We start from the raw sequence: 25,728 nt of genomic DNA, 5'->3' as shown, positions 1-25,728 counted from the left end.
TCTAGATCATCAATCTTCATGTATAGGGCTGCAATATGCTTAGAGTGTGCATTGACAGTATTTTGCTGTGCCTTTAGGGAGTCAGTAAGTTCCTCTTGGCATTTTTCCACATCTTCCACTCTCTGTGTTACATGTGTAAAGTCCTGCCTGAACTCAGCCATGTCTTGTTTATATGTTTCCATAATTCTGGTGAAGCAACTCTCCAGGTCCTGCTTGGTGGGGAGAGATCTTATATAGTCGTGGAGTTCTACCTCAAGGAAGGATTCAGCAGTATCGGAGCGTGAGGGAGATGCCAGGCTCATGGGTCGGTTAGGGGAGGGTGAGGCGATCATAAAAGTTCCTTCAGGAGTGGCGCCATCATGGCGGGGACTATGAATTTGCTGGGCGGGGGACACAGGCCTACCTTGTGCTGCCTTCATGGAGTTCCGTGGTGAGGATCCATCTGCCTGGGCTCGTCTGCAGGGACGCTCCGCCGGTCCCAGAATCGGAAGATGCTGGGGAGGCTTTTTCACCCGGTGAGGTAGGTGCGCGGCCATGTTGCTTTCCCTGCGGTGAGCCGGTTCTTTCTTCCGCCAGCTGCATATGCTGTCTCTTGGGACTGATCAGGCGAGCGGGTCTCCTCTGTCCCTATTACCGTTGGCGAGTTTGTTGATGAGTTTGTATTTGAACCACCCGTTCGTGGTGATTGGGAGCCGCGGCCTTTCTTGTCATGCGGGGTCTCCGCCATGCTGCTGGTCTCTTGCTCCTGCAGTCTTCCCTCAAGTGGCCTCAGGAAACGCTTTATTCGGGAATGGGATGGCGTATTGTGCTGAGCTTTGGGTCCTTTCTTTCTGCCTCCACCCATGGGCTGTTTTAGCAGGTTAGAGGGTGCTGTGACGGAGATTTTGAGTCCGGGTTGTGGAAGCTCAGCGATTGTGCGTCCTCACACGGCCATTAGCAAGCCACGCCCCCAACTCTTTTTTTTTTTTTAAGGGGTTACAGTACTCCTTTAATTCCAAACAAAAAAGCCACTTCTTTAGTCTGGCATTTATAAACACCTGACTATTTCCTTGGCAACACAGACCAGTCTGCAACCCTGTATTGATTTGAGACTTATCTACGTGCTTTTAGTCCTTTGGGAGAAAAGTGCTTTACAAATGTGTTTCAAGTTCTGCATACACATTTTAAAGCAAAAATGGGATTCATAGCTAGAATCCTCTGGAAGTTTGCATCTGCGCTCCCATCTCTGGAGGAGCGCAAGCAAAATGAACACACTGCGATCATCATTAGGACAGCCGATCACGCTGATTGGCTGGCGGGGGGAGGGAGGGATATAAAATAAATAAAAAAAAAAAGGTAAAATGTATTCAAAAATTATATATATATATATATATATATATATATATATATATATATATATCTATATCACAACTGGGGGGCGATCAGACCCCACCAACAGAGAGCTCTGTTGGTGGGGAGAATGGGGGGGGGGGTTAACGCTTAGCACATTGTTAAAGGGAACCTGAAGCGAGGAAAATTATCTAAAATAAACACATGATGTTGCTGCAACCGTCAGTTCCTCTCAGAAGCTCACTATTTTCTTCTTACAGTGATCCCTTCCAGTTCTGACAATATTTTGTCAGAACTGAAATATACCAGTTGTTGTTAGTTATATTTCAGCAGCTGTCAGTTACAACTGAATGTGCAAGGTAATGTTCATGTTCCCCTATGGTTCAAGTGGGTGATATCACAGTTTAACAGTGTGCTGACCAGGAAGCTGTTGGTAATGGCCATTTTTAAAATGGAGGACAGAGAAAGCCATTAATCACAGTGGACAAATGAGACGCAGGAGAGGAGAAAGAGACTGAGTAGTAGACTACACAGGAGGTAAGTATGACCTATGTATGGTTATTTTGACTTTTTATTTTCAGTTCAGGTTCTCTTTAAGCCAGCAATCCTACATCTTGTTAAATTTTGGGGTAGACAAGTTTCTTAAAAGGGAGTGAATTTTTTATCATGGATTTCCGGGGCCATATGCAATTCACTTTTTCACCTTACTTACCTTCTAGGAGATAATATTCATATTATCTTTAAAATAACTTTTCAGCACGTAACAACTGAAAAGCTACCCAAAAGGTGGAGAAAAAGGACTATTAAAATTATTTTAAGTATTTTCTTGTTTGCTGGTGGTTTAAAGGAATTTTATGGCAAAGTGGGAACATTTCAACCAGGAGAAAACTAAGGAGAAAAAAGTTTGGGTTTTTTTGTAAAAATTTTTTTAAAATAAATCTACATATTTTTTAAATAATTTCCCACAGCGATCGGCTGTGATAGGCTTCAGCCTATCACAGCAGATCGCTCCTGTGTACCCCAGTACAGCGCTGCCTTAGATCGCAGCGCTGTAGATAGATATGAGACGGCGGTTTCACTGTCTAACAGTCTCCGTGCGGCGATCATCGCTGGGAGGCTGAAGGCGGAGCGGAGCTCCGACATCAGAGCAGAGATGCGCGCGCTGTCATGCAAACCCCATAGGAAGCCATTCACGCCAATCGGCGTGGAGTGGCCCTGGGGCTGCCGCCGCGTTCACGACAATCAGCGTGGAGCGGTCGGCAACAGGTTAAGCTATTCAGAGTGTGTCTTGTCAGCTGCAGTTTTTGCACTCTACAGGAGGAAAGTAACATAAGAAAGGAAGCTTCAATGCTGATGTGACACTGGAGATGTTTTAAGTTCCTGCTTAAGATGAACAGAAATCACTGCATTTCAGCCTATGACAATGTCACCTGGCTAAACTACTATATTAAAAGGAGCCCTTGGGCAACAGACTGCAATAAAAAAAATGGCAAATTGCTAAGTGTACAACATGTGATATTAAAAAAAAGTTACACCATGAAATAAATCTGCAATAATTAACTTTACTTATGAAACAAATCACTAGAACTTTTAGTTACATTTTAAATTTGTACCGTACAGGACTTCGTGACGCATAAAATGTGCTGGTATAATTACAATTGTGCATTTACATAGTGCTGACTCATTTTTCCCCTGCTTTGTTAAACAGTGAACATGATTAATGCTACAAGCAGTTGCTAGATTTTCATGATAATTTTAGGTGATAATCTAGCACACGGATAGGTGTGAATGTGATGATGGTGGGCTTCTTTTCGGCAATCCGACATATTGGAAAATCCTTGGAAGCCTGCCACTGTAGTCACTGCTTCTACCCTTCCGTGTTGACAAGGTTGCTTGTCAGAGAGCCAAATATCCTGTTGTATAATGATCACGGATAAATTATCCACTATTTGTATGTAGCTTACCTGCCCTACATAAAAATAGAGTCTAGAGCTGTCATGGGTCCAGAGACAAGGTAGCAACTTTGGCTCAAACATGCTTTGTCATCTGTTTTTTTTTTTTTTTTTTTTTTAGCAAGACAAGATGGTGAATTGAGTCAGCAAAGAGGTCAACCAGGTACCTGGACACTCACTAGGCTCTAGTTAGCGTCTTAGTTTGAACTGTGGGTGATCCTGCTTTGGTACAACAGCAGGGGTCACAATCTAATATGTCTTCTAGTCTAGTGCAAATTTATCTACCATTAACTTTTGGGGTTGTGGGTGAAGGAACATGTATTTTACACCCAATTACTTTTTATAGTCAATATAGAGCTACTGAAATTGTGTTCATGTTAGGTAACTCATCCTACAGTGTCATCTGCTGGCAAACATGAGCCCATGTTAAATAATAACAGCCAGTAATTTGGGTGCTAACAATGCCCGAGGAGGAGCTAGCTGCAGGAAAGTTCTGCTACATTGAACTTTGGCAACAGACAATTGTGGCTACAGCTAGTGGAGATAGCGATAAGGGGAAGTTTCGTAACACTGTAGTAGAACTTTGGCGGTGAACAACTACAGCTGGGGTGCTTGAGGAGTGGGTAGTGCTGCTGGAGTGACTAGGGAAGATACATGGGAGGAAGGTGAGTAGCGTGCCGTGATCTCCAAGAATAGTGTTAGGCATAGATGGGGGAGGTTAGTGATAGATGTAGGTAGGCGGTGTTAGGCTAACGTTAGGCATTGATGTAGAGAAGGTTCTTGTGAGAATAGGCAAATAGAATATTGATAACACTATTGATATTCTAGCATTGATGACAGATGATAACAGAATATCAGTAATTAACCTGTAGTCTACTACTGTATCAGCATTACCTCACGCCCTTCTTACCACGCACTTTTATTAAATGTATGCATTTTAATCACTTTAACTGGAACAGATCTAAATTTTCAAATTGACAGAGAGGATCTAATTATTCTGTTTGCCATCAAGAAGTAGAAAAACATTAGCAAAACTTGCACATCAATTTCATAGAGTATTAATAATCAAGAGAAAAATATATTCTTACTTCACGAATAAGGGTCTCTCCAATAAGCATGGAAAAAACATCAGTGAAAGTAACTGGCTGTCCGGAACTTTTTTTATTCCACAAAGCTTCGATGTAGCGTTTCACTTTCTGTGGTGTCAGTAACAGAAGAGGACTGTGACTGACACTTTTCATAAGCTCCTCATTAATTTCCTTTGGCCCTTTGCTTGGAAAGTCAGGATGGGAGTAAAGTGTTGACATATACCTACAGACATAACATAACAAACAAGTAAACACTTGAAATTATATAACACACAGGAAGTTCTAACCCCTTTTTTGTTTTCACATGAACCATTGTCACATAATTTTATTTTATCATGGCCTTTAATCACTTAAAGGAATACTATCGATTCACACATTTTTTTCAATTGAAACAGAAATGGTTTGGGAAGTGCTGCTAAGTACTGGTGTATACATTTTAGTAGCAACTTCTTTGTTTACTGTTAGCAAAATACATTCAAAGTTTACTGACGCCAAAACCGAGGGCTGACTGAGCCATGAGGAGAGGGGAGATTCCCCTCACACTTGATCAGTTAACTCTATGTGTAGCTCTGTGTGTGACAGAGAGAGACAGGACACAGGAGCTGCAGCTGTTGGGAGCTCTGTTTCTGACTGAAGTGTCTGAAGAGAGCAGAGGAAATGTAACTAATATTCACAGCTTTTTCATATTGTTTTTGCTTTCAGAGTTTGATATGTTTGATATTTGCTTTCTGTAGTCTGATATGCAACTCTGGCTGTGCATTGAAGCAGACACCCCTTCTGCAATTGATTTGTCCCAATATAGCTAAATCCTACCCTCAATAAATTACAGCTTTTGCCTCTGATATTTAACATGAAAAGTAGGAAAATGTTTACACAGCTACTTAGACATTATTTGTACATTGTCATTTTAGAACACTTGGGTATTGATAGTATTCCTTTAAGGACCACATGCTTAAGCCCCCCCCCCCCCCCAGGCTATTTTTTATAATTTAGGCCACTCAGGCTTTAAGGCCTCGCCGCAGGGCCATACAACTCAGCACACAAGTGATCCCCCCCCCCCCCACCTGTTTGTTTATTTTTTTAATATTGGTTTTATTTTTAAATACATTTTGTCATTTTTTTTCTTATTTTTATTACCCCCCCTCCCTGCCAGCCTATCACAGTGACAGCCTATTGTTCTTGTGCCTCCAGAGGAGACAGCCGTGTCACACAGCTGTCCCCAGTACAGCACTGTCTTAGATCGCAGAGCTGTACACTGTAAATAGCCAGTGGTTTCGACGTCTAAAAGTCTCCTAACGGCGATCGTGCTTGGAGACTGATGATGGATCTCAGCAGAGATGCGCGTGTTCTCCTGCAAAACCCCGCCCCAATTGGCGTTAGGCGGCCCTGGCGCTGTCGCATCGTTCACGGACATTGGCGTGACGTGGTCGTTAGGAAGTTAAATAGCTTTCTGCTCTATACATTGTGAAATATAGCTTCAAATGTGAGTAAATAACATCTGCTGCAGCTCTGTGTGCCCGATCTCATTCTGAATTGTGGGAGGTGGGGGGTTATCCAAGTAAGGAAAACGTACAGGTCCTTTTTCTCAGATCCTTCTCTGCATCTAAAAACCCCTCAGCCGTTCTCATATGATCCGGGAGAAAGCAGGCAGGGCAGAAACAAACAGTAAATCATTCCTCTGTGAATAGTGACAAAGTGGAACCTAGTTACATGATATGGCTCTATCCTCTAGCCTCGACGATGACACAAATTGTTACAAACAGCTGGTAAATAAAGATTTTTTTCCACACAGGCTGTGATGGGAGACCTCTGAAAAGCTTTCTATTGTTGCTGGCTAAAAGCTCTATAGGTATGTGGGGCTTACAGAAGAACAGTTTTTTTGATAGTTGTTCTTTAAGAATATAAATGTCTAAGAAATACTTCACAGTTCTCCAGCTATTTTGTGGCCCTGGATGACAATTCTAATCACTGAAACCTTCTGTAAATAAGATGCTCGTACTGGCCAGGCAGCCACTCTGATTTTATTCCGACTATAGATTATAAAGAATACATTTATAATTCCAACTGTTAATGCGAGGAATTAATTCGTAAAAGTGTGAGCTGCTATCCACAGACATGACACCTGTCACTAAATCCAGATTAGATTAAAGAATTGCAGCCATTATACAATGCTAAAGCTATTTTAGGCATATCAAAAATATAGGTTTTTCAAACATTTTCAACATAATAATATATAGCTATAAGAAAAGTTATTACCATGTAGAGCCAGACAATCCAGCAAGATATGTTACACAGTCCAAAACTCCAGATTCAAACAAAGCTTTCATGACTCCAGAGAAACCAACCATTGCACGGAATCCTCCTCCAGAGCCCAGCACCGCAATTACAGGTACCTACAAGATAGTAACATTAACTTCAAAACATGAAAAACACAGTTTACATTGCGTTAATACCAGAATTTTTTTTTTTTTATATAAAAAAAGTTTCATAATTATTTTGCTGAACTGCACATACACTCTTGTGTGCGGTGAGGGACACTGCACTCATGTCCCTTTTAACATGTCAATGAAGTTGCTGGAGGCGGTTAAAGTGGAGAATATTTAAATGAAATGAGCTAACATTTGTCATTTGCTTTTCATCTGTGGGACTCAAAGTGCTTGAGAAGCTATGGAGAGCAGCAGCTTCTTGCAGTGCTCAGTAAACGACCTTAGTTGATTGTGTGTACCAATTCTTAATCTGTTACTCCTGACTTGAAATCATTCCTTTAGGGCCGTAGCCCACTAACGCAGTTGTACACAGTTGTACGCAGTTGTGTCCGCTTTTCAGCATCTGTAACATTGATGTATTGCTGAAAAGCGGATACAGCTGTGCACAACTGCGTTCGTGGGCTCAAGCCCTAAGGGAAAGTAAGTTAACCATTTCAGCCCGCGGGTGTTTTTCACCTTATGCATCAGAGCAATTTTCACCTCCCATTCATTCGCCAATAACTTATTGCTAATTATCACAATTAATTGATCTTGTTTTTTCTTCACCAATTAGTTGTTCCCATTCATTGATCTCCGGGCTAACGGGGAGGTGGGGGCAACACAGCCGCCTGGATGTGACAATCACGTTCAGACGGTTTAAATAGTTAACCTACCAATAGGTTTTTGGATGTGGAGGAAACTGTAGAGCCCAGAGGACACCTATGTAAATGCAGGGAGAGTATACAAAACTCAATGCAGGTGGTGTACTAGAATTGCACCTAAGATTTTAGCTGGATGACAGCACCAAACACCACACTACTATGCTGTCTCATATGCAAGGCTTTATTTAGGGGTCGTGCTGACGTAGGCACCTCAGGCACTACGAAACGGAAGAGAGTTTCGCTTCACTAGCGTAATAAAAAGTCTGATCTTTATTAAAAAGAAATTAGCTGGACATAGCTCACGCGTATTGTAGCCTCACAATCGCTCCTTAGTCATAGCTCATGGTAGGATTAGATTGTGAGCTCCCCAAGACAGTCAGTGACATGACTTTGTACTCTGTAAAATGCTGCAGAAGATGTCAATGCTATAAAATTACATATTGACACACGGTTTGGTATTGGGGCAATTTGATGGGAGCTGCAAAAGAGATCTGAGTGAGTTCAAGCACTCAGTAGGGGTGATAATTAAAAACAGAACATTATCCCAGTGCTAAGCAGTTTACCCCAAAATACAAATAATGTGGCAGCGTTCCCACAAAAAAAAACATAATATGGCAGCGTTCCCTAAAATACACATAATGAGGCAGTGCTTCACACAAAATACACATAATGAGGCAGGCTAAAACTTAATGCTGACAAAACTGAGGTTCTTGTTATCGAGGGCCAGGGCTCAACAGCAAAGCAGCTCCAGTCTCAACCAACACCGCTAAGGATAGGGAGCTCAGACCTGAACAACTCAGACTGTGTGCACAGCCTGGGAGTACTAATTGATGGGAAATTAAGCTTCAGGAATCAAATCTCAGCTGTTGTGAAACATTCCTTCTTTCACCTAAGGAATATTGCAAGGATTAAACACCTAATTCCTTCAGAGGATCTTCCAACCCTAGTTCATGCCTTCGTCACATCAAGGTTAGACTACTGCAACGTCCTCTACACAGGCCTGCATAAGAAAGACTTACGCCGCCTGCAATTAGTACAGAATGCCGCCGCAAGGCTGTTAACGAGCCAACCCCGCCATTGCCACATAACACCAACCCTGAGCTCACTCCACTGGCTACCGATAAAATGGAGAATTCTGTTTAAGATTGGCTTACTGACATTCAAATCCTTGCACAATCTGGGCCCTGGATATCTGAAGGACTTGTTGCAACTACATCACACCCCCCACAATCTTAGATCAAAAGGACCTAACACCTTGGTCACCCCCAGAGTCCACCTCAAAACCTTTGGAGACAGAGCCTTTTGTCATGCTGCCCCTACACTTTGGAACTCCCTTCCACACCCAATCAGGACAGCCCCATCCCTGGAAGCATTTAAGTCTAAACTGAAAACCTACCTTTTCAGTCTGGCATTCATGAACATCTGACTATCTCCTCTGTAACACAACCCAGCCTGAAACCGTGTTAATCTGAGACACAGCTATGCGCTTTGAGTCCTATGGGAGAAAAGCGCTTTACAAATGTTATTGTATTGTATTGTATTGTACTTTTTAGGTAAAAGGGGAGCCGTGGTGTATAATAAAAGCATTAGAGAGGCTCCCTATGCTAAACCTTTTGCTTACTTTGGCACTGATATTGGCCTGAGGAAGCGGGCTCAGACCCGTGAAACGCGTTGCCTGGGCTACCACTAATAAAATCTTTTGTTTACACAAAAAAATGTTGTCTCTGAGGTAAGCTACCTCAATCTTTTGTCCATTTTAAACTGTTCTTAAATGCTCTTATTATACACCAGGGCAACTCTTTTACCTAAAAAGTGCATACCATACCCCATATGCCACCCGTTTGAAGGGTGGAGACAGAGTACCCGTGGTTTCACCACGGTGGAGATCTGTTTCCCTTCTTTTCTGGAAGAGAGCGACCTCATCCAGGTCCCCGGCGACCTCCCCGAGTGAAGTCGGGTTCACCGTCTCCACCTGCTATCTGTGGTCGGTTGCCCCTCTGCAACCCACCTTTTTGAGTAGTTTCTTTACTTTTACACTTACCATTTTACTTTGACGTACTGCACCATTGGGCTCCCTTTTTGTCTCCTGTGCCTTTTTGTAGAGGGTGCCCCGACACCCACACCCCACCACATAATGAGGCAGTGTTTCACACAAAATACACATAATGTGGCATTTCCCCTAAAATAATGTGGCAGTGTATGCCCCAAAATACAGATCCAAGCAAAGCAGGCACCACCTTCAGTAAATTAGTAGCGCTTTATTGAAAAAGTCATAAAAAATAACAAGTCATCGATAAAAATGGCTTTAGCGGCTGACAGCCCGCTGTTTCAAGCTCAGTAGCTCTTTTTCAAAGCCAGAAGCCATATAAACAAACAGAGGAACAGCTCCTCCTTAAATAGGAACTATACAAGTGATTAGCAAATCAATTTAAAATCTGGCTGGCCAATGAGAGCACTCAGGAGGGCTGTGGACCTGATGGGGAACTGAAAAGAGTGACATCACCAAAAACACACCTCCCAGTCTTGCCAACGCCTAGCGCATGCGTATACAGCCGTCCGCATGCGTAAAAACGTACGCATTATACGTGGAAAATCATCCCGACGGCAAAATCATGCATACGTATAAGAAGGTCCGCATGCGTAAAACCGTACGCGTCTAACGCTAAAAATTCCACTAACATGCGTCAATATAGCCGCAAAAAAGATTGTAAGTGAAATTTAAAGATATAACAGCGGTATACAAAAGTGCCTGGGGACCACCAAAAACGTCACCACAAACCATGAAATGGTCACCACAGCCAAGTGTGACAATATGCAATGACAACAAAAGGGTGTCCCCAGAGCAAACAACAACCGCCTATACTTACAAAGAAGCAAAATACCACACATCGCTATCAGGCATGGTCGGAAAATTCAGATTCCGGCGGTCTAAATTCCGATTCCGGCGGTCAAAACGGAATTCCTATACCTCTCAAACGGAATTCCACGGAAATTTTATAATTCCGACGGAATTTTCCGGAATAACACACCCAAACCTCCTCCTCCTCCATCCATTCATCCTCTTATATCATCAAGTAGGGAATTGCAGATTTTCAAAACAGCTTATATACCATAGCTGGGATTTGAACCCAGGACGCAGTGTGTAGTAGGTATCTGTCTTACCCTCTAGACCATGAAGCACACTACATGCTAAAGCTGGCCTAGCATAAACCATACTACCATTATGATCAATTCGATAGAAAAAGTAGCATGATTAAGGATTTGTACTTTTTGAAAAGCATGCTTATATGCCATAGCTGTGATTTGAACCCAGGACGCAGTGTGTAGTAGGTATCTGTCTTACCCTCTAGACCATGAAGCACACTACATGCTAAAGTACATGCTTACACTACATGCTATTGTACCAATAAAGATTGTTATATGCACATGTAGGACTCTCTGGAATTATATATTTTTGAGCACGATTAACCTCCCAGAGAAGTCCTCCTCGATTGAGTAGTGCAGTTGTAAAGAGGATTAGCTCGCAACTTTATTTCCACTGACTTCATATTTTTGTTGCTTGTAGCAGATTCCTCATCAACCTTGTTTACAAAGGGGTACAGAAGTTTGGTATAACACAGCTGTGTTAGATAATTACTCTGCCAGTTTTAGTAGGCCTGTGTGAAATTGTGGAAATTAAAGGGCGGGTGTTTGAGCATTAAGTCCACCTTTAGATATGGCATACACACTCACATTGGAATTAGAACAAGATATAGAAACAGCCTTCAAAGAACAGGGACAAGGAAAAAGTAATGATGAGTCAGTCACGGAACAAATTGAACCCCTGTTTAGGGAACATAAGAGAATTATGATAAAATCACTGAGGAGGAAGTGGGATATTTCAACTTTGGAATTCTACATTAGAGAGAAAGTAGTGCCATGGGGCCTAATAGAACGCATCATTCCAGCAGGTCACTTACAGAATCCCAGATTCATGAAGGTCTGGAAGGAGGATTGTATTACAAGGGGGATTCACATAATGAGGAGAATCGTGGAGGAGGAAAAAATTCAATTTAAAGAACTAAGATTAGAACTAGAGGAGAGTAAGAAGAAACTAGATGTTTTTCAGACAGATAATAGATTTGAAAGACTGAATAGACAGTTGAAAATTGAAATTGATAAGAATCAGCAAAAAATTAAAAAAGAAAAACAACAAAAATTCCAGGAAGATGTTAAATCATGGAATGAAGGGGAATTTTACGAATGCAAACGAGGGAGACCTAGGAGTAGGTCCAGGAGTAGGATTATTAGAGAGAAACAAGTTGAGAATAGATTGGAAGAAGAAACAAGTGAGAAGGGGGTGTCTTTTTTAGGACTAGACACAGAAAACGAGGACGACGCATCAGAGGTAGAGGAGGAGCCAGAGGAGCAGGAATTAGAGACAGAGGTGAAAGGGAGGGGGATATTGAAGTCACAGAAAGAGAAAACGAGCTCGAAAGAGAAGGTGAAAGAGAAAGTAAAAGAAATAGAGAAGAAAACCAGAGCCCAGGTAGCAAAAGCACAGAAGTAGTCACCAAGGGAAGTAATGTGATCAACTTAACCCCCATGTCCCTTGATCAAGATAGCCTGTCCCTTTTGGAAAAAGGCCTTACATTTGCCCCCATGTGTGGGGGTGATGAGTTCACGGTGTACCGCGACTTGTGTTTTTTCCTCAGGCGTGTAGCCTTAAAACTCATGTTTGGGGGAAGTGCAGGAGCCGGGGACACGCAAGATGGACTCTCGGAAGCTATACCACACTTTGACCTGAATGATCGAGTAGTATTGAGAGATCTTGAATTGTTAAAGGATGAAACAAGGGAAAATGAACACCCTGAGGACTGTTTGGAGGTATTAAATCCCAACCCTACAGGGACTAGAAAGAAATCCAAATACATGCCCCCCTTGAACCATAAGTTAAAAACGTTTAGAGATCTGGTTCAACGAGATTTGCACTCGGTGAAATGGGTACCAATGAAAGGAAAGGACAATCTCACAAAGGGAGAGAGAGAAGCTTTAGAAAAATTAAAACAGAGGGAAGATATCATCATAAGGGGGAGTGATAAGGGTGGTAATGTAGTAATCCTGACCGCTCAGTACTATGAAAGCGAATGTCTGAGGTTGCTGAGTGATCGGGATACATATCAAAAATTACAGGAAAATCCCTTTTTGATGATCAAACAAAAAATTAATGCACTGATAAAAGAAGGAAAAGCATTAGGAATCCTTACCAAGGAGGAGGCTGCATTCTGTGAGGTCAACACATTTCGTATACCAATTTTTTATGTCATCCCCAAAGTCCATAAGAACCTTGAACGCCCCCCAGGACGCCCGATTGTTTCAGGCATAGGGGGACCAATGGAGAACCTAGGTAAGTTTCTCGATGAGAAACTTAAAGGGATGGTGGAGGAACTCCCATCATTTGTAAAAGATACTGGAGAAGTGCTGTTGGCACTTGATGGGTTCACCATCACTGATGATGATTTACTTGTAAGTATTGACGTGGAGGGACTCTACACTTCAATACCACACGAAGTTGGCCTAGCAGCGACAGCCTTCTACCTGAGAGAACACTTTCCTGACTCCTCACTCCACAATCAATTCATTGTTGAAGCACTGGAGTTCCTCCTCGAGTACAACTGCTTTGTATTTGATGGGCGTTTTTACCGCCAGGCCAGGGGCACGTCGATGGGGGCATCCTGCGCTCCGGCGTACGCGTGCCTCCATCTTGGACTATGGGAGCGTCAGGATGTGTACCCTATGTGCCTCTTCCAGGAGCACGTGAGGCTCTGGTTGAGGTACATAGACGACGTGGTCCTGGTCTGGCGGGGGACAAAAGAGACTTTAGAGAAATTTGTGGATCAATTAGGCCATAATGACAGGAACTTGAATTTTACATATGTCTGGGATAGACAGGAAATTTCCTTTCTGGATTTAAAAATTAGAAAGGAGGAAAACACATTGACAACGACGACATTTAGAAAGCCCACGGCGGGCAATACTTTGCTCCATTACAAGAGCCATCATCTGCCGTGCCAAAAAAGGTCCATTCCAGGTGGACAGTTCCACAGGTTAAAAAGGAATTGTGCAGCAGATGATGACTTTGAAGTTGAGGCTGATGACTTACAGAAAAGGTTAGAAGTCAGAGGATATCCTAGTAGCCTTCTGGCCCAGGAGAGAAATAAAATTAGGGACAAGTCGAGAACCCAAATCTTGGACAATATTAAGAATAGGAAGCACCACAAGGAAGGATTTCAAAAAAATGAACCATTGAGAATGATCACTACGTTTGGGTCACACTGGTTTAGTCTCCAAGAGCTATTGCAAAAACACTGGCACATAATGATGCTGGATGAAAGAATAAAAAAATGTGGTGGGAGAGAGACCATACTTGACAGCAAGAAAGGCACCTAACCTTAAAAATGTATTGGTAAGGTCAGAGTACAATAGCAAAAAGAAGGGGACTTGGCTTGACAGCTATCCACAGAGTAAAGGAATGTTTAGTTGTGGGAATTGTACCGTATGTAAATATGTAGAGAGGACAAAAACATTTAGAAATGCGAGTAATACTAAACAATATGAAATTAGGGATTTAATAACGTGTGCAACAGAAAGGGTGGTCTACAGTATTGAGTGTCCCTGCGGATTACTTTACATTGAGAAAACAAAACGAAGATTAGGAAAACATATTGGGGAACACCTGACGAACATTGATGAAGCAGATAAAGATAGTCCGTTGGGACAACACTTTAAGGACTTCCATGGTGGAAAACCAAAGGGATTACGTTTTAAGGGAATATTGAAGCAAAAGATTCCCAATAGGGGGGGTGACATTGAGAACGAACTATACAAAATAGAGACCACCTGGATTTATAGACTGGGCACGAGAATTCCGTATGGACTTAATACAGATCTGAATCTAGTTTATTTCTTGCAATAAGGTCTAATACACAACAAGGAGAATGAAGTGCATTTTGGACAGAAATAACGAAACTGAGTTTGAACCAGTTTGTTATGACTGTTTATTGAGATATGATAGAAAATGAGAAAGTGATACAACCATGATTCAAGGGCTTTACTGCAAAGATTGGAAAAAGATTGGAAGAAGAAATGATATAGATTGACTCAGAAAAAGGAACGTGTATCCATTTAAATCCACAAGGGGGAGTATCTGATCAATATGAAAAAATGTTTTATGCATGAGGAGGTGGACTGATGCTCGGCCCGCCCAGCCATTTGTTAAGATAAGAAGGCCGTCACTGCACTATCCCACAACCCTCTACTGCTTTGAGAAAGCCCCGGTGGGAGGGGCGAAACGCGTCAGCAGGAGGGAGGAACAGGAGTGAGCGCTCACGTGACCCCAAGCCGGCTGGAGACACGAACGCATGCGCAAGAGCAGCAGGTTACCGAGGGAGCCCCGCGGACCAGTAAGGACAAAGTCTGGACGCCAGCACAGCCGAGATGGTGATGGCAGAAGCTCGCTGTACCAAGCTTGAGCACTGTTGAAAGCTGGGATACGTCAGCCGAACCTTGGAGCGGGAGGCTCCTTCCCTGGAACTGAAGGTCTCAATACAAATGGGAGCAGTGAGTAAATGCATGACAGCTTGGCGTCAGCCATATACGCTAAATCTATCTCCCAGCTACAGCCCCAACGCAATGCACTGGTTACTATATTGAGCAATACTTCAACATCGTAGACCTAGATTGTTAGAGTTGTTGATACACGGAATCCGTATTTATCCGGAATTGAGAGACAGTTTGGTATCACCCCTGCACACAGGTCCTATACACGGAATATGCCCACTAGTAACTATGCACAAAGTGTTCATCAACTGCTGATAACTACATCATTTTGAGTACCTACGGTTTTGTTGCAGCTGCTTTTTGAGGCCTCTGAGGTGTGCGTCGGTGGCGGGTCCACACATGGTCAGACCAGGACGGTGGCAGACACCATATGCATAAGCTGAGGCTGGGCGATGAACAAAGTGTTCATCAACTGCTGATAACTACATCATTTTGAGTACCTACGGTTTTGTTGCAGCTGCTTTTTGAGGCCTCTGAGGTGTGCGTCGGTGGCGGGTCCACACATGGTCAGACCAGGACGGTGGCAGACACCATATGCATAAGCTGAGGCTGGGCGATGGTGTTGTGCATTGACTGCATGGTGACCAGTGGAACATTGTAAGGGAGCGCTCCCTCCTGTTCTTATGTGGTTTTAATGTGTTTTAATGGAGTTTACCCAGCTGTGGATTGATCCATCCTTTTGTACCAATAAAGATTGTTATATGCACATGTAGGACTCTCTGGAATTATATATTTTTTAGTATAAAGGGTGGTGGTCAGTCTACCCGACTGCACAATCACCCTTGTGTCCAAAAACACTGCTTCATCAAAACTGCTATTTACAGTCAATCTAATTGCCGGACAACTAGCAGCCAAAGAGGATACAAATTCCGTCAGGGTCGAATGTGGCCCCGCCCACAAACAAAAAATATCATCAATATAACGGAAAAAAAACATTTGGCATGTTGATGAAAAAGGGGGTGGGTATAAACAAAACTTTCTTCGTATTGCCCCATAAAAAGTCCAGCATAGGACAGGGCCACATTCGACCCCATCGCTGTACCTCTCAATTGCATATAGTAGGAAACCTGAAAAGAAAAACAATTACATCGCAAGATGATATTCAATAAATCAATGACAAATTTCCTCTGTGTACAGGACATGTTGGAATACTGCATGAGGTACCACTCGATCGCCTCTACACCCCCATCATGTGGGATGGAGGTGTAGAGGCTCTCGACGTCCAAGGTTACTAAAAGGGTACCCTCCTCAACATGACCAAAAGATCTTAAATTTGTCTAGAAACATCCCTGTGTCCCGAATGTAGGACTCCAGAGAGGTCACCAGTGGTTGCAGAATTCGATCCACATTTTGTGCCAAAGGCACAAATATCGAACCCATGCCGGCCACAATAGGTCGCCCAGGTGGCCGGCGTGGGTCCTTGTGGATCTTAGGTAATGTATAAAAAGATGGAATACAGGGAGCCTCTTGTTGTAAAAAATTGTACAGGGCATCATCAATAATTGCATCAGCTTTTGCCTGATCTAACACCTCCTTAACCTCCTTGCCGGTTATCCCGAGCTCAGCTCGGGGTAACCTGCGCATGAGGATTTCTCAGGCCCCGCTGAGCCGATTTGCATAATTTTTTTTTCCTACACGCAGCTAGCACTTTGCTAGCTGCGTGTAATACGCGATCGCCGCTGCTCTCCGCCGATTCGCCGCTACCCACCGCGCCGAGCCACCCCCCCCCCCGCCCCAGACCCCTGCGCAGCCTGGCCAATCAATGCCAGGCAGCGCTGAGGGGCGGTTCGGGATTCCCTGTGACGTACCGATGTCCATGACGTCATCCCGCCCCGTCGCCATGGCGACCGGGGAAGCCCTGCAGGAAATCCCGTTCTCAACGGGTTTTCCTGCAGGGTGGGGGGATGCCGCCGCTCAGCGGCTTTTATGTAGCGAGCCCTGGGCTCGCTACATGATTTAAAAAAATAAATAAATAAAAAGTGCGGCGCTGCCTCCTTGCCGGATTTTTTAGACCAGCAAGGAGGTTAATGCGTAACTGTATTCTTCTAAGTGGATCAACATCGACCTTAGAGTACACATCAGCCTGTGCCAATTGTTCCAGAATCTCCTGAACATAATATTGACTATCTAAAATCACCACTGCATCCCCCTTATCGGCAGGGCGGATGGTGATTTCAGTCGTCCTGCTCAGTTGAATAAGGGTGGCATGCTCTTCCTTTGTTAGATTATAATCAAATCTAGTAGTACAAAAGTCCAGTTCAATGGCTTTCATATCTTCCTTCACTCTCTCGATATATGAGTCAATCACCGGGTGACTGGGGGGAGAAAAATTACTTTTGTTTCGCAAACCCGTGCCGGCAAGAGATAACAGATCCTCCTTAGGGGTCACGACATCCTGTCCAGACTTTCGTTCCACTGGAAAAGTATCAAAAACATATTTAAGTTTAATGTTACGAAAAAAACGAAAAAGTTCCTGATCTATCTGAAAAAAATTAGGCAAATTTGTGGGGCTAAACGAGAGGCCAAAGTTGAGAACATGTACCTCAGCATCAGATAAAGGGTACCCAAATATATTAACCACTAGGTTCGATTTCTCTGATCTTTCCTTGCATGTAGTGTCATGGAGCCTTTGTGACTGTTTGCGTTTGAACCCTGTGCCGCCTCTCCGGCGGTGTCTCCTCTTATTGTTGGTGAGTGTTCCCTCGACGAGGGCAAAAAAAAATCACTTGAAGATGAATTATTAGGTTCTGAGCCAGTCTGATTAGCTCCTCTCTTTCCCTTAGGGCGTTGCGGTCTGGAGTATTTACGATTGCCAGTCGGAATGGAGGGTCGCTGCCAGATATAAACATATCCCGTTTTATGGTCAGAAGTATCCCTATGGTATTTAGACCGTTTGATCTCCACTGCTGATTTTCTATACTGCTCCATTTTGTTGTTTAGAACATCAGCGTATGATTGGTATTCGCCAGCAGGCATAGTTGCTTTCAATTGGTCTCCAGCACTGTTGATCTTTCCGTCTATGACGGGCAATTCCTGCTGGATACGGGCTACTGTGTGCACCATTGCATCGAAAGATGCTTTATTCCAAATTCGCTCCCATATGGAGCAAAACTCAGCATCATGGACAAAAGGCATAGGGCTGATCGGTGAGCGTACAGATGGGGTTGGGTGGGCTAAATCGAGAATATGATCTCAGTTTCTGTATAGGAGTTGTCTTTTGTGATTGTTTCTCTGCTTGCTGTTTTTCTTACTGGTTGGCCTATGTGATAATCTTGGGACAGCTGTGTTCCTCTCACTTTTTCTAGCGTTGTTTCTAAAGAATTTTTTTCTTTTTTAGGAAAACTCCCATGTGTCTTGCTGAACGCATAGCGATGTGTGGTATTTTGCTTCTTTGTAAGTATAGGCGGTTGTTGTTTGCTCTGGGGACACCCATTTGTTGTCATTGCATATTGTCACACTTGGCTGTGGTGACCGTTTCATGTTTTGTGGTGACGTTTTTGGTGGTCCCCAGGCACTTTTGTATACCGCTGTTATATCTTTAAATTTCACTTACAATCTTTTTTGCAGCTATATTGACGCATGTTAGTGGAATTTTTAGCGTTAGACGCGTACGGTTTTACGCATGCGGACCTTCTTATACGTATGCATGATTTTGCCGTCGAGATGATTTTCCGCGTATAATGCGTACGTTTTTCCGCATGCGGACGGCTGTATACGCATGCGCTAGACTGGGAGGTGTGTTTTTGGTGATGTCACTCTTTTCAGTTCCCCATCAGGTCCACAGCCCTCCTGAGTGCTCTCATTGGCCAGCCAGATTTTAAATTGATTGGCTAATCACTTGTATAGTTCCTATTTAAGGAGGAGCTGTTCCTCTGTTTGTTTATATGGCTTCTGGCTTTGAAAAAGAGCTACTGAGCTTGAAACAGCGGGCCGTCAGTCGCTAAAGCCATTTTTATCGATGACTTGTTATTTATTATGACTTTTTCAATAAAGAGCTACTAATTTACTGAAGGTGGTGCCTGCTTCGCTTGGATCTGCATCTTTGAAACATTGGTACAGTGGTCTTAAAGCTATGGCACACCCCATATCCTTTTGCATGGGTGCTCCTCCACTTCTGTTGTTTTTGCCCCAAAATACACACAATGTGCCTCTTTTGTCCCCTTGTGCCAACACTGTTCTTCCTAGCCTAGGTAGCCAGGCATAAGTACCTTAGTATAAGTAGCTAAGTATAGGGGCTCCAGTATAGGTATCCAAGCTTAGGTGTACCCAGTATAGGTAGCCAGGCGTAGGTGCCCCCAGTATAGGTAGCTAGGCATAGCTAGGTGTTCCAGTATAGGTAGCTAGGTATAGGTAGATGTCCCAGTATCAGTAGCTAGGTATAGGTAGATGTCCCAGTATAGATAGCCAGGCATAGGTAGGTGCCCCAGTACAGGTAGCCAGATGGGCGGGTAGTGGGGCTGCAGCGGCGCAGTGGTGGGCTGAACAGAGCAGGAAATGAAGATCCTCACTCTGCTGGGATTCACGCGCCTTGTTTTTACTTCAAGTTCCTGCGTTCCACCTGGAACACAAACAGGAAGTATGCAGTGCATGGACCCGGAAACGTAAGTATCTCTTCATTCCCTGCCCTTCTCAGCCCACCACTGCGCTGCTGCCTGTGGCCTACAGCCCCTCGGTACCACCATCCCCCCCAGACGCTATCTCTCCCTTGCCCTCAACCCAGGATGTAAAAAAAAAAAAAAAAAAAAAAAAAGCAGTTAGGAGCCACGACACCCTCCTCCCCCCTCCTCCCCCCATCCCGCTTGGGGCCGCTGCCTAATGTACCTTGCTAAACGATACAGACCTGCTCATATGGCAAATACTAGCTATGCAGGATCTGAATGTGTTGCACAACCTGCTCAGTGCAATGGGAAAAAGGTGAACTGGAACAAGTGATTTCGTCTTTTCTGGGGGGGGGGGGGGGGGGGGGACTTTCACCTTCCTGGCAAAGAAGAGCAACTGGATGCAGCCTGTTTTCAATATATCCATTACAACAAGCACATAAATGCACTGTGTAAAATGTTGTGCATTGCTATTATGTGCAAAAAAATATGAGGCAGTAGTAGGGCTTTAACATAAAAAAAGTAATATGTCATCTACTTTCCAGTAAAGAGAACATACATCTCTTGAAGTGGAATACAAGTCTTTGCTTTTTTCAGGTCCTAAAAGCTTCTTAATTCCATCGATGACTGTCTGTTTTCTTTTTTGCCGAAAGATTTTTTCTTGATCGCACAAAGCCATGCTAAATCTGAGATCTGAGGATGAACTTTCAGAAAAAGAATCTACAGTAAAAATCTTATATAGTACATTATGTAAATTAAGAGCAATCTAGAATAAAAAAATTATCCAAAAAGAAAAGTGCATGTTTATTGCATTGTTTGTTAGATTTTATTTTGTTTATAGATTTTATTAAAAAGTTCTAAACAGTACTAAAACATTTTCACATGACTTCTGCCTCTGTCTCTTGGTCTGTCTATTTATTGGGTATGTAAACTCACTGAGTGCTTTATTAGGAACATCTGTACACTTTCCTACTTTTGCAGTTATCTAATCAAAGAAGAATGGTTAGACCTGACAAAAAGGCTATATTAACCACTTCGGGACCAGCACCCTCTGCCCCCTTAAGGACCAGAGGGTGCTGGTCCAGTAAAGCACGCCGCTTCCCGACGAATCGCCACTAAAATCCGTCGCTCCCGACGGTCACGCCGCTCTGTCCCCGCCGCAGGCTGCTCTCTCTGCCGTCTGTATGACGGCAGAGCGCTGTGCGCCGGTCAGGAGCCGCTTTCATTGGCTCCTGACCCTGTCACTCCATGTAAGCCAATGGGAATGGCTTACATGAATGAAAGGGCCAGGAGAAAATAAAAACGGCTCCTGCCCGGCTCACAGTGCTCTGCCGTCATAGAGGCGCCAGGGCAGCTGATTTCGTCGCAGATCGAGCACGGACAGCGGCGGGGACCGGAGGGGGCGCACGGTCAATGGGACGTAGAGATTATGTACGGTCAGAACCGCAGCGCCCCCTGCCCGCCGTAGATTTATACTGCGGCGGTCCGCAATAGGTTAACTGGTGTCAACATTAATGCAAATTAAACCCACTGTACCTTGTGTCAACAGTCCAGGCTGGTGATGGCTAGAATTTTGGTAGAATGAAAAATTATAAAATGACTATGCAGCTGACAAACATGACTAGACGAAAACTAGAATCTTAAAGAGACTGTGTAACAAAATGTTCTGCCTTATTTCTTCTATCCTATAAGTTTCTATACCTGTTCTAATGTGGTCTGTCTTACTGCAGCCTTTCCTAGTTGCACAGTGGCTGTATTATCTTGGTTATAAAATCTAATCTTCTTTCCTTTGTCAGCTTTGTTGGCTCAGGCAGGAATGTGCTGCTCTGCTGTGATAGGTAGAAGTTATACACACCCTCTTCATGCCCCCTCCAGGCTCTGTATGAGTCACAGACTGAGCTTCTCTCAGTCTGAGCTTCTCTCAGCCTATCACATGCTGGTTAGCAGCCATGTTTTTTGTTTGTAAACACTGCCTAAAACTGGAAATTACAAGCCAGGATTGCAGCAGGGAGTGGCAGAAACAGCAAAGAGGGGCCCAGGAGAACATAATAAATAGAATGGTATGCTTTTTATTGTAAGAATTTTAGAGTACAGATTCTCGTCAAAGAGAGGCCTACAACACCAGCATCTTGTGGAATTCATGTCATGAAGAAATTAGACCATTTTGATGTAGGACCTACCAAGCATTAAAGTGATCCTAAAGTAAAAAAAAAAAAAAAATGGACTTACTTACCTGGGGCTTCCAATAGCCCCCTGCAGCTGTCCGGTACCCTTGCCGTGTCCCTCCGATCCTCCTGTCCCCGCCAGCAGCCACTTCCGGTTTCGCCGTATGCGGTTATATGCTATGTGCTATATGCTATAGCAGCATAGAGGGCGATATTGTGGCTGGGAAGGCGAAGAATCACTTGCGTTCCCAGCCTGTCGGCTCCTGACGGCGAAACCGGAAGTGGCTGCCGGCGGGGGACAGGAGGATCGGAGGGACATGGCGAGGGCACCGGACAGCTGCAGAGGGCTATTGGACGCCCCAGGTGAGTAAAACTATTTTTTTTTTTTTGCTGAAGGTTCACTTTAACAGTGTTTCCAAGGAACTGCCTAGTGAGGGTTTATGCATAAATATATAAAAAGCAGTAGTGTGATGCACTCCTCTTGTTGACAGTAGGGGATGTGCCTAGGCTAGGTCCAGCAGCACTGCAGACCGATCAGCAATTGTAGAAATTAAGCCGGCACTATCAAAAATAGACTTTATACTCTTTTATTGAAGCAACATTACAACAAGTGAATGAGACGTTTTGAGGTAATATACCGTATTTTTCGGACTATAAGACGCACTTTTTCTCCCTCAAAAGCGTGGGTGAAAAGTCAGTGCGTCTTATAGTCCGAAGGTGTCCTGTGGAGGCTGCCATCCTTTGTCTCTGATGTGCCCCTTTGTCTCCTTTCCCCCCTCCAACTGTCTCCGATGTCCCGGTGTCCTCCTTTGCAACCCCAGGGGCTCTAATGTGCCTTTGTCTTCCTCAGCTCCCTCCCCATCTCTGATGTCCCGTGTTTCCAGATGTCCTCCCCCACCCCGTGTATCGGTGCCCCCTGTGGCTTAATGTGCTGCCTCTGTCCCCCTGCAAGTGAAATAATTACCATCAGCGTGATCGGTGTTGAGTGCGGACGAGCAGGGATTCGGTCCTCCTTCATTCGCAGCTCCAGCTTCAAAGTGCGCCTTCAGGTTGCAGGCACCATGCGGCCAATCAGGAGAGGCGCTGCACGGACAACATCCAATCACTGCTGCCGCTGTTCTAACAGGACACGATGGTCCCGCGGGCGGGACAAGGCTCTGTCATTGAGCCAATCACTGCACTCGATTGGCTCAATGACAGAGCCTTGTCCCGCCCGCGGGACCATCACGTCCTGTTAGAACAGCGGCAGCAGTGATTGGATGTTGTCCGTGCAGCGCCTCTCCTGATTGGCCGCATGGTGCCTGCAACCTGAAGGAAGTACTTTGAAGCTGGATCCATGAATGAACGAGGACTGAATCCCTGCTCGTCCGCACTGAGGATCTTCCACACCGTTCTTTGCTGATGGTAACGATCTCACCTTAAGGGGGACAGAGGAAGCAAATTAAGCCACAGGGGGGCACATTAGAGATGGGAGCGGGATAAGGAGGACATCAGAGACATGGGGGAGGGAGGAAAGAAGGAAACCAGGACATCAGAGGGCGGAGGGGGTCAAGGATGACAGGCACATCAGAGATATGGGGGAGAAGGGAAAGGGGGGCATCAGAGACATGGGGAAGGGAGGAAAGTTGGACATCGGGACATCAGAGATGGGGACAGGATGACACGGGGCACATCAGATACACAAGGGAGAAGGGAAAGAGGGATATCAGAGCCACTGGGGGAAAAGTGGACACCAGGGGACATCAGAGCCAAGGGGAAGGGGGAAAGCAGCAGATCACAGGAGCATGTCAGAGATGGGGAGAAGGAAAAGGACACCAGGGGACATCAGAGATGGGGGGGGGGGGAGTACACCAGGGGACATGGGGGAGGGGGATGACACCAGGGAAGATGGGGGGGTGACATCAGAGACACAGGGGAGAGAAAAGGAGGACACCGGGGACATCAAAGATGGGGAGGGGGGTAGGAGAACACCGGGGGACAAGAGAGATACAAGGGAACAGAAAAGACATGGGAACAGAGGAGACAGAGGAGGACAAATGGAGAGAGGAGGACACAGGATGGTCAAAGAAGGACTCAAGAGGGAAATAATTGGGGGGAAGATTAAGGGGAGAAGATCCACAAGATGCCCCTGCACCATGGATGCACCAGGGTTAGTATATTTTTTTCCCTGATTTTTGTCCTCTAAACCTGGTGCGTCTTATGGTCCGGAGCGTCTTATGGTCCGAAAAATACGGTACCTCTTTCTCAAGCTAGTGCTGTATGTCAAATGCAATAAACAACTAATTATATAGTTACATTTATATTACATTTAGATAGTCTATATGGTAAAGCATGCAGCCTATCATAATCATTATTCATTTCACACCAATCACAATAGTCCTTATAACGGCGGACCTGATGGGGAACTTAATGTCAGCATGCTCATAGGCACATTCAAAAGTGGAGCCCTCCCACTCCCATACACCCACCTTGGCCAGCCGCCACGGCCCCATAGGTCAGCCTCTTACCGCCATTCACCTGCTCCGGCTGCCCACGGCGAACCTGACAGGGAACTGGCGTGATGACGTGTACGCGGCTGTGCGCACGCACAGTCGCAACACATCAGGCTGACTATCAGTGATGAAGGTGGCAGAACACGCCCGCTGCTGCTTGTCACAAGTTGGAGAGGAGGGCCTCTGCCGCTGACCAATAGGCGGCAACCAGGAAGTAAACATAGCGGGTGCCTTTTTGCACGAAATTAAGGGGGGGGGGGGGTTTAAATTGCTATATCTCTGGGAAGCTGTCTGATAGTAAATACCAATGACGTTTGATAATTTTTGAGATATGGTCACTGTGTGTTAGGGCTGGTTCAGACGGACGCTTGCGGAGCGTTTACCGCAAGCGTTCGGAACGTCGCGGTAAACGCTCCCATTCAAGTGAATGGGATCGTTTAAACCGAGCTTTTGCGCGTGTTTACACGATCGCGGCATTCGAGTCCCGATTTTCCCGACGCGAAGGCTACTGAAAGCCTGACCGCGCAGCCGCCGCAACGCCCCCAAACGCGATGCCACGCAGACGTCCGTCTGAACCAGCCCTTATACTTCGTTACAAACTGGATCCGATTATGTATCTGTCTTCTTGACCTCTGCCCCTCGTTCTGACTGCCCAACCTTGTACAAGCCCTCTGGATAACCTCAGAGGGGAACCTCTCATCCTGAATTTCTCGTGCATCTCCTCCAACCTCTGTCCCCATGTATTCTCATCCTCCACTATATTGTGTACTCTCTAAAACTGGCTAATCGGAACCGACCTCATTGTAGCCCCGGATGAAAACTCCCGTAATGGAGAAGGGAGTTCACATTCGTGGGCTTGACTTAGAGGTCGGTGACCAACAGATTTCCCGTCTGCTAACGAGGGTATCAAGAAAACTAACCTGTTCGATAGAATGGTGTAAGGTAAGTTTAATGTCTCTGCACTGAACCATTAATTCCTCAATGAACAATTGGAGGGTTGAATGTGGCCCCACCCACACGCAAAAAATATCATCCATATAGTGAAACCACTGTATGGCGTGTTTTTAAAACAATTCATTCGTATATACGTACATGCAATTCGGGAACGGTTGATTGATCAGGCTGTTGCATACCACTTTGTCCAGGCAAAGCATACATTTTTAAGGATGAAACGAAATTGTACAAACACACATGACTACTATAGGCAGGCGGAACTCCTGAAAAACAGATTTATGGAAAAGGGATACTTTGAAGAAGATCTAGATAGAGAAATTGAAAGGGTGGGAAACTTGGATAGGAAAACACTACTAAGGGATAAGGGAGTGGAAGAGACCAAGGGTGAGTATGATTTGGCTTTCATTACAGGGTTTAATACTCA

General features: G+C 44.6%; 1 protein-coding gene across 1 annotated transcript in view; it reads right to left on the bottom strand.

Moving 5' to 3' along the window:
- Positions 1 to 20,397, bottom strand: part of LOC137521208 (cytosolic phospholipase A2-like) — a 160,856-nt gene extending 140,459 nt beyond the window's left edge. Inside the window, exons 1-3 of the mRNA XM_068240165.1 lie at positions 20,253 to 20,397; positions 6,626 to 6,762; positions 4,370 to 4,592 (exon numbers count right to left, since the gene is read on the bottom strand). Of these exons, the coding sequence (XP_068096266.1) occupies positions 4,370 to 4,592; positions 6,626 to 6,762; positions 20,253 to 20,372 (480 nt within the window). The 5' untranslated portion in view covers positions 20,373 to 20,397. The remainder of the gene's footprint in view (positions 1 to 4,369; positions 4,593 to 6,625; positions 6,763 to 20,252) is intronic.
- Between the last annotated feature and the right edge of the window lie 5,331 nt (positions 20,398 to 25,728).

This window comes from Hyperolius riggenbachi, chromosome 6, assembly GCF_040937935.1.
Source record: "Hyperolius riggenbachi isolate aHypRig1 chromosome 6, aHypRig1.pri, whole genome shotgun sequence".
NCBI lineage: Eukaryota > Metazoa > Chordata > Amphibia > Anura > Hyperoliidae > Hyperolius > Hyperolius riggenbachi.
The sequence above is the reverse complement of the archived record's forward strand: the minus strand, read 5'-3'. Positions and strand labels throughout refer to the sequence as shown.